Below are 14,779 nucleotides of genomic sequence, written 5' to 3' on the forward strand. Positions count from 1 at the left end.
TGGGGGGCCAGCTGACCTGCCCCCCAAGGAGAGGAAGGGGGTGGACGAGTCCTGTGAGGAGTGAACAGCTTTATTGGGCGCGGGGGGAGGGGCACACTGCCCGCCCTGCCTGGTCCCTCGTGGCCGGGCGGCGCTCTGAGGCCCTGAGGCCAGGCCAGCCTGCGGTGCTGCTCGGGGGCGACAGCAGCCGGAGCCTCAGGCGAACTTCACCAGGCGGCCCAGCGTCTCGGCAGCTTTCACTCGCACCTTGGGGGCTGGGTCCTTGAGTAGGAGCTGGAGGGCTGGGGGACAAGGAGCTGCATTGGGGCGCCTCCATGGCCCTTCAAGAACTGACCCTGAGCCAGGGCCCCCCTCAGGCAGTGCTAGGACTCGCTCACCCCCTTGCTGGCGCAGGACCCATGAGCACTCCCCACCCAGTGCGGGGGCCACCCGCCTACCCTCCTAAGACAGGCCTCTGCTGGGAGGGCTCGGGAGCCAACGGAAAGATAGTTTTTCCTTTTTTAGTGTTTTTTAAGCTCTTTTGGAACAGTTAAGAAGTTTCCGTGAATTACTAGAGACGATGAGGTCACCAGTGACAGGGAAAAAATCCTTGAAATCCAGGAAAATCACTTACTCCCCCCTGGTGCCCACAGGGTCAGTGGAGCCCTGTGCAGCCAGACAGGTGGGGGTGGCAGGGGGCCCCTGGGACCTGACCTTGGGGGCGGGGTGCTGCTCACCTGCAACGAGCTGTTCCAGGTCCACCTGCGCCTGCTGCTGGAGCTCCACGTGCAGCACCAGGAACCCTGTGGGCAGGGGCTGGGGTCAGGGGAGGGGAGGCCCTGGGGAGGGGCAGAGAGGGGGGCACTCACCTGTGAGCATGGGCGCAGCCGCGCGGACGTCCTCCCAGCTGCTCTTGAAGTAGAACAGGCTGGTGCTCACAAGGCGGCCCAGCAGGTCTGGGAAGTAGCACATCTGCAGAGGCCGCCAGCCAGTCAGGAGCACCCCACGCGGCCACACCGTGCAGTTCACGCACCCCACGCCCACCCCCTCACCAGGTGCTTGCAGGCGGCATTGAGGAACTCCCCAAAGTGCAGGCCACGGCCGTCCTGCAGGTGCTTCTGGAAGACGGCTGCCAGCTCCTCACACTCCAGGTTGGGGCCGCACATGCGCAGGGCGAACCTGCAGGCCTGTGGGGCAGCACTCAGCGCCTGCCCGTCCCAGCCCCGCCCAGCTTCTCTTCCCCCCACCCCCCCACCCCCGCCGCCGGCCACTCACAACAGCCACAGAGGGCTGGGGGTCCTGCAGATGTAGCAGCAGGGGCACCAGGCCCCCCACCACCTGCTCCAGGAAGACTTCCTCGCAGGCCCCGTGGCAGGCCTTGTTGAGGTGCCCAAAGAGACGGATGGACACAGAGCGGAACTCCATCTTCTCCTGGGGGGACAGAGGTGTCACCTGGGCATTCCCAGCCCTGCCAGCCACAGCACCAAGCCCTGGGTCCTTCCCCTCCACATCCTGTCCTTGTGCTGTGGGTGCTGCCCGCCTGCCGGAGCAGAGGTGGGGCCAGGCCAGCAGAGCACTGGGAGGGAGCCAGGGTGACCCAGGGAGCAGGTGGGGCTGAGGCTGAGGTGGCAGGAGGGCCGGGAGCAGGGGCCTGGCTGGGAGTGGTGCCCTCCCGTCCCTGCCCGCCTACGCTGTCAAAGAAGGGCCGGATGCGGATGGCCGTGTGCAGCAGCACCGTGCGCAGGTCCTCGGGCTCCACCAGGTCCAGCAGCTTGGCCAGGCCAGCCATGGCCTCCAGGGCCACCAGGCTGTGTGGGTCGTCCCCGTCGTCCAGCCCGCCGATCATGGCTGTCAGGAGCTGGGGGCCGTGGGTCCGCACCTGGGGGCGGCCTGCACTCAGCTGTGTCCCAGGTCACCGGGCCCTGGGGCCTGTCACATCGTTCACACAATCACCAGACCCCCCACAGGCTGGCCAGGCCACCTCCACGCACCCCCACCTGCCTGGATCCCTGGACCACAGCTCAGTCCCTCGGGGGCCGGCGGGCAGCTCACCTTATCGGGGGAGCCGGAGGCGAGGTTGGCCATGCCGCGGAGCACCAGCCGCCGTACACGGGCACAGGGGTCCTTCTGCCGGGCGGCCAGGTTGTCCAGCAGGGACTCCAGGAGCATCAGGTCGTTCACCACGTTGCTGGTGAGCAGCTGGAGGCAGAGGAGCTGTGACCTCCTGTCCTAGGGGCTCACACCCTGGCCCGGCCCCTCCCCAGTGCGCTGCCGGGCAGCCGGTCCCAGGCCACTGAAGTGGGTGCTACAAAGGTCAGCTAAGGGCCACGCTGGGCTAAAGGCCTTCCCTGTCCTCTTTCCCACTTTCTGGACCCAGCCCACCCGGCCCCACGGTGTGGCCTGGGCAAGTTGTCAGCACCATCAGTGCTGCTGACAGCAGGGGTGGCACCAGGCGTGGCCCAGGGGGCTGGGTGAGGTCAGTCAGTGCCAGCCATTGGGGGCTGCCCCCTCCAGGGCCCTAGCCATCAGAGCAAGCAGCACCTACCTCGGCCAGGAAGGCTGTGGAGGTGACCCTCTGGGCCTCGTACACACTGCTGTGTGCGCCCAGCAGCGCCTTCATCACCAGGGGCAGCCGGGGGCCTGCAAACTTGGCCATGGCACTGGGGGAGGAGGCCACGCCATGCAAGGGTGGGGCTTTGGGCCACCCCCGAGCCCATCCTGGGCCAACTCCCCCGTGGAATGGGTGGGGCTTCTTCCACCCTGCACATCTGAGCCCTCAGTCCCAGGAACCTGTGCTCCCCCCTCACCCCCAACGCCAGAGGGAGGCCCATGTGGGCCCTAGGGTATACCAGCTCTCAGGCTGGGCAGACTCAGGAACTCCACTACTAGGGGGCACTCATGTGTGCCTCCCTGTGGGTCCAGGGCCCCTAGCCACTGCCTTGACAGGAGCTGCCCAGTGCTCACCTGGCCAGCCGGGCCACCCCATCCTCATGGCCTGTGGGGGTGCTCAGCAGCTCCCAGGCCCCCTCCAGCTCCACACGCTGCACCACGCCCTCGCTGCCACCCCGCAGCAGCACGGTCCGCAGAGCATCCACTGCAGAGCTGGGGGACAGGCAGCTGCACTCAGCCCCGCCCCACACACACACACAAGTCTCAGGGCTGTGCAGCCCACACCCGCCAGCTCCCCTCCCCACTCGGCACAGCCAGGCGGCTCCAGACCCTCTGTGAAGGCTGCTGCCCCCACTCCTGTGCCTGGACCCTCAGAGCTGTGCCTTCACCTCAAGCCTCTTCCCCATGTGTACAGCCTTCCCCATTCAGAGGCCCCCACATCCTGCAGAAGGGACAGCAGGTGGGGCCCAGGCCACTCCCAGGGGTCAACTGGGCTGCCGTGAGAGTGATGGAGAGCCTGCTCCGAGGACACACGGCCACCAGGAGCAGGAGCGGCTCGTAGAAAATGCCTGGTGCTGCCCACCCGCTTGGCCAGTCGCAGACGGTAGGTTGGGCCGTGCCTGCTGTCCCAACCAGAGCCCCGCAGGAGGGCCCAGGGACCAGCTGGAATCCAGCATCCGCCCCTCTCGCTGGAAGAGGCCCCCAGCTCAGGCAGAAGCGTTCAGTTCAGGTTCGGGGGAGCACTGGGCCTGCACCAGCAGAGCCTCCGGGTAAAGCCTTTGGCCCCCAGTTTGGCAGAGTCCTCAGAACCACACAGGGAGCCCCTGCTCCCTCACCGACCCCTCCCCTGCACAGTTGTCCCCTCACAGCGGCCACTGGAGCTGAGCTATGTGTCTGCGAGGCACCCTTCCTGGGAATTCCTGGCCTAAGGGCAGACACCCACCCAGGGGCCAGTGGAGAGAAAACACTGGACGGCGACTCTTGCTCTCCCCTTTGCTGTCCCTGGAGTCCAGCGGAGGCCCAGTCATGGGCGTCTCCCTCCCCGGCCACCAGGGTCACTGGGCAGATGCAGAGCCAGCCCCTCCCCCACTCCAGGCCAGACCAGTGCTCTGGGCACTCCCGGCTGCAGCAAATGGAGGCGTTGGTCTGGCCTGGGAGGATGTGGACAATCTCAGTGAGGAGCCTCCCTGCCAGTGCCTGCTGTCGGAATTTCTGTGGATGTGGCATTTGCAAGGGTCTGACTCGCAGGCTCACAGCCTCCATCAGAGCCAAGACCTCTGCCAGGCTCTGTTCCAGTCCCAGCTCGGGTGGCAGCCCGGGGCCCTGGGGCAGGGAACATGGCCTGCGGCCTGAAGCCCCCACAACTCCCACCGCGGGGCAGCGTCTAGCGCTCCAGGCCCTGGGCTCGCTGGGTTGTGTCCTCTGGTCCGTTCACATTTTCCACTTGGCCTTGCAGAGCTGGGCAGGGCCTGGCACGTAGCCTCTGTGAGGCTTTACGAGCTGGTCCTGGGGCTGAGCAGTCTGCGTGGGGGCGGGGTGGTGCCGCTGTCCCCGTGCGTCCCAGCCAAGGGGCACATCCAACGCCAGATACCTGGGATGAGTAAGGAGGTGGCCCGGGCTCACGGCCACTCAGCTCCTATGCTCATCTGTGGCTGAAGCAGCTGGAGCCCTGAGGGGCCACTGTGTTGGGCCTGGTAGTGGCCCTAGGGACCAGGGCGGGCAGGCAGACACCCAGACTGCTGAGCTCTGACCCACCCTCAGCGAGCAGCTGACCTCGCCTGTGTCCCCTCTCCTGCCAGGGCCAATGCCTGCTTGACAGAGACCATAGGACCCTAGGCCCACATGAGCCTGGGGGAAGTGGTTGTACAAGCTGAGGCTGGGGCTGACCTGGGACAGCAGACCTGGGGGGGGCAGTCAGTCTCCTGCAGAGCTTCCACCTGAGGGATGTGGGGGGACTGGGCCGAAGAGGCTGTGCTGGAGGAGTGGCTTCGTGCAGGCCCCACAGCACCCCAAACCCTTCCCAAAGGAAGCGCCCTCTGCACCTGCCTGACCGTCCCCACCAGCCCCTGCCCACCAGTGCGAGGCGTGGCCAGCACTGCCCCAGGGACCTGCAGCACACCCTCAGAGGAGGGGGGCAGCCCAGGGCAGCTGCATTCCCAGGACAGTGTATCACAGGGAGACATGCTCCCGACATAAGCTCGTCCTGCAGCCCGGCTCACACATGCCAGAGGCACCCCAGTGTGGCGCGCTCACAGCACGCTCTGCTCACAGGACGGCTCTGCTCACAGCAGTGGGGACCTGTTACCTGCAGGGATCGAGGGTCCTGGAGGCCAGAGCTGAGCTGCCGGCCCTCCGCTCCTTGGCCTGCAGGTTCCGGGGCAGCTGGACGCCCACCGTGCAGCTGACACGCAGCAGCAGCCCCGCAAATAGCTGGGGGTAGAGCTCGGTCACCGCAAGCCCAGACGCCGGAGCGGACATGACTTCGTGCAGCGCGCAGGTGGCCTGGGGACAGGGGCCACCTCAGGCTCACCCTCCCCTGGGCCACATGTAACGAGGGGAGGGCGGCCACTACGAAGGCTGGGCCCTACCTCGTAGGACCCAGAGGAATGGGGTGTGCGGGGACCCCTGAGGGCTGCCCAGCTGGGCCCTGGGGTGGGAGGAGGCTCAGGAGCCATGTGCCCACCCGGGCACGGCCCCCAACCATCTGCTCTGGACTCAGCAGAGAGGAGGAGGGGACTCACAGCTGCTTTACTGTTGAAATCGCTGCCAAGCCAGGTTTATTTTTCCGAAGGATGAAACAGAGGGGTCTCCCTTGGGGACTGACATCTGTGGGGCCTTTACGAGGCTGGGCTCTGAGCTTGCTGGCTCTGGAGCCCCAGGCAGCTGCCAGGTGCCTCTGGGGGTGGTGCCCAGACCACCTGTGGGGTCAGCCCGCCAGTGAGGAGGGGGGAGCGGGGCAGCACTCACCGCGAGGGGCAGCAGCGTGGCCACGCGGTCGGGGGAGCTGCTCAGCAGGAAGGTCCGGCTCTCCTTGAAGGGGACGTCTCTGCCCATCTTCTCCAGCAGAAGCCCCAGCACCTGGGCGCTGAGGCCAGGCTCGATCGCCAGTGCCCGCCACAGGGAGCAGGTGTGGCTGGGCAGGGAGGGTGATTACCGCAAGGGCACTGCCAGCCCCAGCTCCACCCACATGCCCTCCAGATCAGCTCCAGCCAGGGGGAAATGGTGCCCTGACCTCAGACCTAATCTCACCCTCCCCTGACCCCAGGGTCCATAACAGAGAGACTCAGTGAGGCGGTGGGAGGGGTCCCGGGAGCATCTACAAAGCGCGTGGCCCGTGGCTGAGACCAGGCACAGGAAGTCAGCCTGTGAGGAAAGCAGATGCCCCTGCACACGGGGCTCAGACACAGAGATGGCTCTGCTGAACGTGGGCGCGCACATGCGTGTGTGTGTGTGTGTGTGTGTGTGTGTGTGTGTGTGCAGAGGACGTGACGGCCCAAACACCTGACAGAATGGGAATTCTAAAACAGAAAGAACCAGCGCCCGTTAGGAAGAGCTGTATTGCTGCTTGGTGGACTTGTGCAGCCTGGATGCAACAGAAGGAGAAACGGGCCTGAAGGATGGATGGAAGGAACCAGCAGGACGCCGATTGGGGGGAGGCCCCGGTGGGGTCCAGAAGAAGGAACGGGAGACAGGTCTGCAGACACTGACCTGGGTCCCAGGACCAGAGAAAGAGACTGAAGAGCAGCAGGTTGAAAAGTTTCCAGAGTTCAGGAAGCTCAGCGCTGCCCAGCAGAATCCCAGGACCCTGGGCCCAACCCAGAACACGCGCAGGACAGTGACCAGGGGTGGCTCCTGTGCACCCAGCGGGAGCGCGTGCACCTCACACAGCCCGCCAGTCAGACACAGGACCAGCGGCGGCACAGCCTGACAGCGTCGCCAACTGGTGGTCCGTGAGGGCTGATCTGGCACACACAGTGAAAGAAAATGCTGAACCAGAATTCCAAACATTGCAAACCATCGTCAAGAAGGCAGCAGACAAACAGGTCCCAGGCCCGCGCAGTGCCGGGATGCCAGGACTGAAGGGTCCCTGGTTTGGTTCCTGGTCAGGGCACAGGCCCAGGTTTCAGCTTGATCCCCAGTTGGGGGCATATGGGAGCAGCTGATTGATTTTTGCTCTCACATCAATGTTTCTCTCCCCCCCATACTTTCTTCTTTCTCAAAAAAAGAAAAAAAGAAAATCAAATTAAAAGCACACCAAACTAAACAGAAACAAGTACATTCCAGCTGATCAAGTGCAGCGTTTCAGCAGCAGACCCTCAGCAAGGAGGCCCTGGAGGAAGCCCCTCACGTGGGAGGAAAAGTGAGGAGCAAAGCCTGGTGCCCCGTGGACAACGCACATGCCACCAGGATGGCGAGGACACACAGGGGAGTGGGCGGTGGATGGTGGGCAGGAGGACGGCCCATCCCCTGGCACCCGGGCAGCCGCACACTGTGGGAACCAGGGGGCACGCTGGGCCAGGTAACACGTTCCTCATGGACACTGAGACGGACCTTCCCGTGGTTTCACGTCATGAAACATGCTGATTTTCTCAGCTCACAGGCTGTGCAACAACGGGCAGGTGCAATGTGGGGAGTGCCGACCCTGACCCAGGTCAGCCCCTCCTGTCCCAGCCCGTACCCACAGGACACCACGTGACCAAAAGGAGGAGCGGCCGCACAGGTGCCAGAGTCAGCACGCCCACGGCTCCCTCCACAGGCCGCCCACGTCCCAGACACGGGCGGGCACCGCCCCAGAATGACCTCCAGGAGCTACGGCGATAGCGGGCGGGGGCAGACACAGGGCCTGGAGGGGAGGGAGGCCCGTGCAGGTCTCTCCCTGGGCCCACGTGGTCATTTTAGGACGACCCCTGAAGGAACAGAGGCAGAGTGTACGACCTACAGTAACCGTGGGAAAGAGGACGCTACGGCTGTGTCAGCGAGATGACGAGGCCGAGATGGGAGGGCGGAGGAGACACCAGGCAAGCAACGGCTAAGGTCACCTCAAAGCAAAGTCCTCGCGTGTGACGGCACTAACGCAAGGCTGGCAGGACCCGAAACGCAGAGCACAGGGTCTCTAGGTGACAGTGGCCTCCGTCACCAAGGGAGCAGCACAGAAGCGCAGTGCGGGCGGCAACGGCCACCACCAGGCTGAGGTGAGGAAGGAGATGGGGGAAAGGACAGGAGCCGGAGTGCGACACGGGGGACGGGAACCCCTTCCTGGCTCAGAGTGAGGGCCAGGCCCCAGGGTCTGCTCACAGATGGGGTGACACCCTAGAGAGGACAGGCCAGGAGAAGTGACCGCGAGCCCAGGGTGACCCCTGAAACCTGGAGGGCACAGTGACCCCAAGACAGGGCCTGGGTCTCACTGGTGCCCAAAAGGAGGCGCCAAGTGCAGAGGCAGGTGGATATTGGGGGTGCAGGAATCTGACGCGGTGCCCACCCCAGCAGATGGCAGACACCAGGTACCTGTCGAAGGGCAGGGGACTGCCCAGGAGGTTGGTCACCACGGCCACGCAGTGCTGGGACGCCAGGACATACACGCTGTGCTGGGCCGACTGCAGCACGTGCTCCTCGTGGCTCTCCTGCAGCTTGGAGCGCAGCACGCTCATGATCTCGGGCACCTACGGGTGGTGGGTGCGGCGTCAGACCTGGAAGCAGGCAGCTGGGAGCCAGGTGCTGTCCATGGGGCCATGGGAGGGGGCAGCCCAGGAGCTGCAAGGCCCCTCATGGGGGTAGGGCAGAGAAGGAAGCCTGGTGCCCTCTGGATCTGTGTGGAGCACTGAGGCCAAGAGGCCCCAACAACCCCTCACTCCCTATTTAGGGTGTCCCAGCCTCTGGCGCTCTGACCAAGAGGCAGTGGGCTGGGATGGAGGAGAGAGAAGGGGAAGCTGACCGACCCCCCAACTGAGGCTGGGACGGGCCAGGAGAGGGAGGGCCGTGGTCTCCACTGCGAAGCCACCAATGAGGCAACCAGCTCGAGGAGCCTCCTCATTCTGGGTCCCCACCCTCAGCAGGTGCTGGCCCCGACCACAGGGCCCCCACTGCATGCTGCACACATGGAGAACGTGGTCTGAGGAGAAAACAGGGGAGACAGAGCTGCGAGACAGGGCTGCTGGCAGACGGTGCACCCACCAACCGCTGGGTCCTGGGCAGGGCTGGCCAAGACACCTGCCCAATGGGACCCCGAGGCGGCGCTGGCGTGGCTGACATGAAACCTCCCAGGCCAGGCCTCGCCTGCTCTTCCATGCAGTGTGTGGCATGGGGCCCCTCTCAAAGGGCTTGTGAACAATGACACCTCAAATACAGAACGAGGACCAGCCCACTCGCCGTGCCCCTCCCAGAACCTGGGCATGGCCATGCCTACTGGACCAGCGCCCTCTGCTCCCGGCTCGGGCAGCGTGGCAGTAGGAGGTGCTGAGCTGGAGCTGTGCTTCCTGCACAGGCCTTCTCCCCTCTTGCTCTCTGTTCTGTACAATGTGCTATTTTGCCATCATGGGTCACACACTACCTGCTAGAACCACAGTTTCTGACTTGATGTCAGAGGAAGTGTCCAGCTGTCTCCTAGAGGCCCCCTGCCAAGCCCTCTCAGGGCAGGAAGAGAAATGCGGACACCAGGCATCACAGGCCACGTCATTGCAGCTGAGGTGTCAGGAGGCAGACCGGCCCAGGACGAGCCTGGGCGTCAGAGCCCGGCCCCGGGTCTGTGACCTGAGCTGGAAGGAGACGACTCGGCAGCTTCTCCTAGGAGCCCAGCAGCCGGCTCGGTATGTGGGGCGCCGCCTTTCCCATGAACGGGGGGAGGGGGGAGACACCCAAAGTTATAAAACTTCTTTATGACACTGGGCTTGGCGATGGCTTCTTTGACACCAATAGCAAAAACAGACGTGAGACACATCAAATGTCTATGTATCAAAGGACACATTCAAAAGAGCGAAAGGCAACCTGCAGAATGGGGGAAATACCTGCCAGTCGTATACTTGGTAAAGGGTTAATATCCAGAATTTATAAAGGACTCAACAACCACACAACCACACAGCCTGACTGACAAGCAGGAAAAACACTTGAATAGTCATTCTCCAAAGAAGACATACTGATGGCCAACACGCCCATGAGAAGACGCTCAGCATCAACAATGGTGAGGGAAATGCAAATTGCAACCACAAGGGGGCCCCCGGTGCTGTGGTGGGTGGTTAGAGCATTGGCCCGTACCCCACAGGATCCAGTTTGATTCCCAGTCAAGGGCATGCACCTTGGTTGCATGTTCAATCCCCGGCCCTGGTGGGGGCACATGTGGGAGGCAGCCAATCCATGTGTCTCTCTCACACTGACGCTTCTCTCCCCCTCCTGCATCTCCCTCCTCTCTTCCATGCTTTCTAGGAATCAATGGAAAAAGTATCCTCGGTGAGGATTAACAAAAAGCCCACAGAGGACACCACGTCACGCTCATCAGGTTGGCTATACACAAAATGAGCAATCACCATTGTTGGCGAGGAAGGAGAGTAGCTGGAACCCTCATGTGCTGTTGGTGGGAATGTAAATTGGTGCAACTACTATGGAAAACAGTATGGTGGTTCCTCAAAAAATCAACAGATTTTGACCCTGCAATTCTGCTTCTGGGTAGCTACCCAAAGAACAGAAAACGAATGTAAAGAAGATATTTACACACCATGTTCGCAGCCTTATTCTTAAAACAGAAGCTATGAGACAGAAGCAACCCAAGTGACTGCCGACAGCTGAAAAGAAACACAGGACGGGACCACCAGTAGCCACCACCTCCAGCTGGCCGTCCCCCTCCACCTTCCCAGAGCCACAGGACACCTTCCTGAGGAAGGGAGAGAGATAGAGAGCTAGATACGTTGATGAGAGAGAAACATCGACCAGCTACCTCTTGCACACCCCCCACCGGGGATGTGCCCGCAACCAATGTACGTGCCCTTGACCGGAATCGAACCTGGGACCTTTCAGTCCGCAGACCGACGCTCTACCACTGAGCCAAACCGGTTTCGCCCAACCTTACTTTCTGAACGTTGTGACTTGCCAAATTCTCAGTCTCCACCCAAAAGAGAATTTGTCCCTGTTAGATCCACAGGGAAAGGGAGCAGGGTAGGGAGTCCCCACTTACCCAGCCTTGGCCACACAGATCTAGACAGACCCAAGGTCCATGTCTAGCCACACCCCTCCCCAATCAAGCCACGCCCACAAAATGCCTTCCCGCTCCGCCCCACCTTCTCCAGCAGCATGCTGCCCCGCTCCTTCAGCAGGCAGTTGATCATGACTGTAGCTGCTCGGGAGCAGTTCTTGTCGGGGTCCCCCAGGCTCTCAAACAAGGTGAGCAAGAGGTTGATGAGCTGAGCCGGCGGGAGGCGCTTCGCAATAATCTAGAAAGAGAGCTGAGCGTCAGAAAGCAGAGGAAGGGCTTCCAGACAAGGCATCTCTGGGCGGGGCCAGCGCCATTCTGCCTGCAGGCCCCTCCTCCAGCCTCAACACCCTCTTCCTGGCCCAGCGCTGTGAGGAGCTCCTACCGGGTGCCAGGGGCTGTGGCCCAGTCACAGAAGCCCCAACTCCTCACTGGAGCCTGCGCTCCCATTCCTGTGCCCCAAGCCCACTGCCCTGAGCTGCATCCAGCCCAGCACCCTGCCCGGCCCATGATGCAATGGGCTCCTGCGGTCCCCTCTGGGGGGGCAGCCTCCCCTGTGGGGGCTGGCAGGTACCTGAGCTATGCTGTGGCAGGTGTGGAAGAGGATGGCAGGGTCGGGGTGCACAAGGCCGTCCTTGAGGGTGAGGAGCTGCTCTGCCACGTCGTCCCGGTAGTCACGGGAGAAGCCTGTGGAGCAGGAACACGTGGAGCTGGGCAGGACCCCTGGCCACCTGGGCCCAGCCTGCTCCTCATCCCTCCCACACCTCTGCCCAGCCAGAGGCTCACCCTCGTAGCCCAGCTGGAGGTACAGCAGGGAGTAGACACAGCTCACAGCCTCCTGGCGGGTGGCAGGCCACAGGTCCGCACAGCGTGGGGAGAAGAGGCCGACGAGGAGGCCCAGGTTGTGGAAGGGCACCAGGGCCTGGAGAGGAGGGGGAGGTGCTGTGGGGACACTGGCGGGGGGAGAGGGGAGCTGGGGCCGGGGATGAGGGGATGGACAGGTGCTGCCTGTACCACTGAGACCCAGCTACAGACACAGCTCAGGCCATACCCAGTCCACAGGGGACCTAAGAGGGACACAGGGCAGCCAATCAGGAGACAAAGACGGAGCCCCACAGGCAACAGAGGGGCAGGGCTCCAATGATGCCACCAACCCCGTGGGAAGCCCCCAGCCCCCGAGGCAAATCCCACCCCATGGGGGGAACTGCAGGAGCCCCCTTTACCAGCTGGTCCTGGTCCTGTTTCCAGGCCCTTCTCCTCTCCTCAAACACTCGCATCCCACTCTGGGCCTTTCAACACCAGTACGACCCCAACCCACACCCCTCGGCCTTCCTGGCCCTCCTGCTCCCTGGTCCGGGAGCCTCCGCCTGGGGACTCGTGGGAGGAGGAAGGCTGGAGTGTTGTGCAAAGAACCCTGGGACCAGCTGCTGCTCGTCTTGGGGAGGTGAGGTGTCTGTCAGAGCTGGACGGGGTCCTGTGAAGAGCAGGCACGAGGGAGCCGAGTGGGAAAAGCCTGGCATGCACACGGAAGGCAGGAGCCACTGGGAGGCCTGTGCAGATCTGGCCTCATAAGGAAGGAAAGCTTAAGCACATTTTTTTTAAATAGTAAAGCATCGCCGAAACCGGTTTGGCTCAGTGGTAGAGCGTCGGTCTGCGGACTGAAAGGTCCCGGGTTCGATTCCGGTCAAGGGCATGTACCTTGGTTGCGGGCACATCCCCGGTAGGGGGTGTGCAAGAGGCAGCTGGTCAATGTTTCTCTCTCATCGACGTTTCTAGCTCTCTATCTCTCTCCCTTCCTCTCTGTAAAATATCAATAAAATACATATTTAAAATAGTAAAGCATCAAGAGAAACAGCCTATAATCACCCTGATAGGTGAAAAAAGGCAACATCGTCTTGTGCTCCTGATAAAAGTCCTCATTAAGACCTTAGCCGGGTAGCTCAGTGGGTTGGAGCCCCACCCCGATAGGCCAAGGCTGCAGGTTTGATCCCTGGTCAGGACACATACACGTAGCAACCAAGGAATGCAGACATAAATGGAACAATAAATTGAGGTCTCACTCTCCCCTTTTTCTCTCTCTAATCAATACATTTCAAAATCAATGTCCTCATTAAAATGTATGATGTGTGGAACGTGAGTAAACGTGGCCCAGCAGGTCAAGCTTTGGGCTCAGCAGCAAAACTCGCCGAGGAGGGGTTGTCATCTCGTGTGTCCCCAAAGTGCTGGACGAAGAAGGGACTAAGGTGCAAGTACGGGGAGTGGAGGGGGACCAAAACTCCCAGCGTTTGAAATTTGATATGCAGCATGGGGTTATGTATCTGAGAAGCCAGGACACTCACTAAAAGCTCATCAGCAGGAATAGAAGAACTTGTAAACTACCCAGTTACTAAGTACCCCAAAATCCAGGTTCCTCCGTCCCAGCCAGCAGTAACCAGGCCGGAGTGAGGGGAGTCACACTGACAACCACACCACTCAGTGGAGGGCTGGGGCGCCCCCTCACAGCCACTGCGGCTCAGCTACCGTCCTCGGGTCTGTCCACTTGCCACACGAGTGCCAGGCTGTGTCCCATGACCCCAGCCACCTGGGTGACAGCCTCAAAGGACACTGGAATTCTGGGAGAGCACACACACGAGCTCCATGGTCTCACCAAACATGAGATGCACACTCTGGCTCTCGGGCCAGCTTGGACCTCCTCTCCCCGCTCCACCTTTCCACAGCGTCCCCTGTGGTCAGGCTCTGTCTTTGCCCACCTGCTGCTTCCACCTTCAGAGCCTCATCATCTCCCCTACACCTGCTCCCAGCATGTGTTTCCTCCCTCCGGGCCAGGTACACTTTAGTCCTGGATGACACGTGGGCCCGTAAGACTGAACTCCGGTGGCCAGCCCTGAGAACACTCAGCCCTGCCGGGCCTCCGTCCACGTCTTCAGGAAGAGCACGGACACTGTCCGGGTGTGGGATGTGCCTGGGCTGGTGGCCGATGACAGCGGGAAGCCCGCCGAGTGCTTGGTGACATGAGGGCAGCCAGCACAGGCCCCGCCAGGGGACCCAGGGACGGGACGGGACGGGACGGGACGGTCAGGAAGGTGGGGCGGAGTGCCTGTTACTCACACTGACGTGCAGGTGCTCCAGGAAGAACTGCAGCAGACAAGCGCTCAGGCCCAGCGCCCGCACCCGCTCGTAGCCCCGCGGGGACTTGATCCACGGGCTCAGGTGCTGGGGAAGATGGGAGTTTCACACGGGTGCCCAGGGGACAGCCCAGGAGGCAGGAGCCTGTGCAGTGGGCAGGTCAGTGGCCCTGTCAGGCCACCCTTCCAAGCTTCACGCTGGGTCTCTGGGTCCCAGCACCATCAGATGAAGAAAATGCAGGAATGGGCTCTAGGCCCCATCTGGGTGAGGGCCCACCCCACCTGCACACCTACCCACAAACCCCCACTGCAGAAAGCACAAATGGCCCTGTGCCACCCCTCAGCAAGGAGGGTCCTGAGAAACAATGGAGGATCGGCTGCCAGGTGCCCACCCCGAACGGTGCACCCCACTGCACACCTCCACTATGAGCTGCAGGCCCTGGGGGGTCATGTTCCGCCGAAGGATGCTCCTTAGCAGTTCCTCAAGGGCGTTCATGGTGTCCAGGTACAGGACCTGGAGGGAGGGTAGGAGGCGCCGGCCCACCAGTGACCACGCCACCCATAGCAGCCTCTCTCCGCCCACCACAGACACTGATGGGGGCGAGGGACA

At 62.4% G+C, this 14,779-nt stretch overlaps 1 protein-coding gene across 10 annotated transcripts in view; it reads right to left on the reverse strand.

Annotated features, from left to right (window-relative positions):
* The window catches only part of MROH1 (maestro heat like repeat family member 1), a 53,436-nt gene that overhangs the window by 17,361 nt on the left and 21,296 nt on the right, over positions 1-14,779 (reverse strand). For 7 of the 10 annotated variants that reach the window (XM_045575855.1, XM_045575852.1, XM_045575854.1 and 4 more), the window contains 17 exons: positions 14,588-14,683; positions 14,153-14,257; positions 11,831-11,966; positions 11,619-11,731; positions 11,133-11,285; positions 8,374-8,528; positions 5,836-6,001; positions 5,174-5,370; positions 2,944-3,081; positions 2,525-2,639; positions 2,032-2,178; positions 1,670-1,858; positions 1,255-1,410; positions 1,032-1,166; positions 849-951; positions 717-782; positions 51-281 (listed from right to left, as the gene is read on the reverse strand). In XM_045575855.1, coding sequence (XP_045431811.1) covers positions 196-281; positions 717-782; positions 849-951; positions 1,032-1,166; positions 1,255-1,410; positions 1,670-1,858; positions 2,032-2,178; positions 2,525-2,639; positions 2,944-3,081; positions 5,174-5,370; positions 5,836-6,001; positions 8,374-8,528; positions 11,133-11,285; positions 11,619-11,731; positions 11,831-11,966; positions 14,153-14,257; positions 14,588-14,683 — 2,256 coding nt within the window. In that variant the 3' untranslated portion in view covers positions 51-195. Of the gene's footprint in view, positions 1-50; positions 282-716; positions 783-848; positions 952-1,031; positions 1,167-1,254; positions 1,411-1,669; positions 1,859-2,031; positions 2,179-2,524; positions 2,640-2,943; positions 3,082-5,173; positions 5,371-5,835; positions 6,002-8,373; positions 8,529-11,132; positions 11,286-11,618; positions 11,732-11,830; positions 11,967-14,152; positions 14,258-14,587; positions 14,684-14,779 lie in introns of those variants that run through there. The other 3 variants (XM_045575853.1, XM_036422551.2, XR_006740567.1) reach the window with 3 other exon arrangements.

Source organism: Pipistrellus kuhlii, unplaced genomic scaffold (genome assembly GCF_014108245.1).
Source record: "Pipistrellus kuhlii isolate mPipKuh1 unplaced genomic scaffold, mPipKuh1.p scaffold_m20_p_70, whole genome shotgun sequence".
Lineage (NCBI taxonomy): Eukaryota > Metazoa > Chordata > Mammalia > Chiroptera > Vespertilionidae > Pipistrellus > Pipistrellus kuhlii.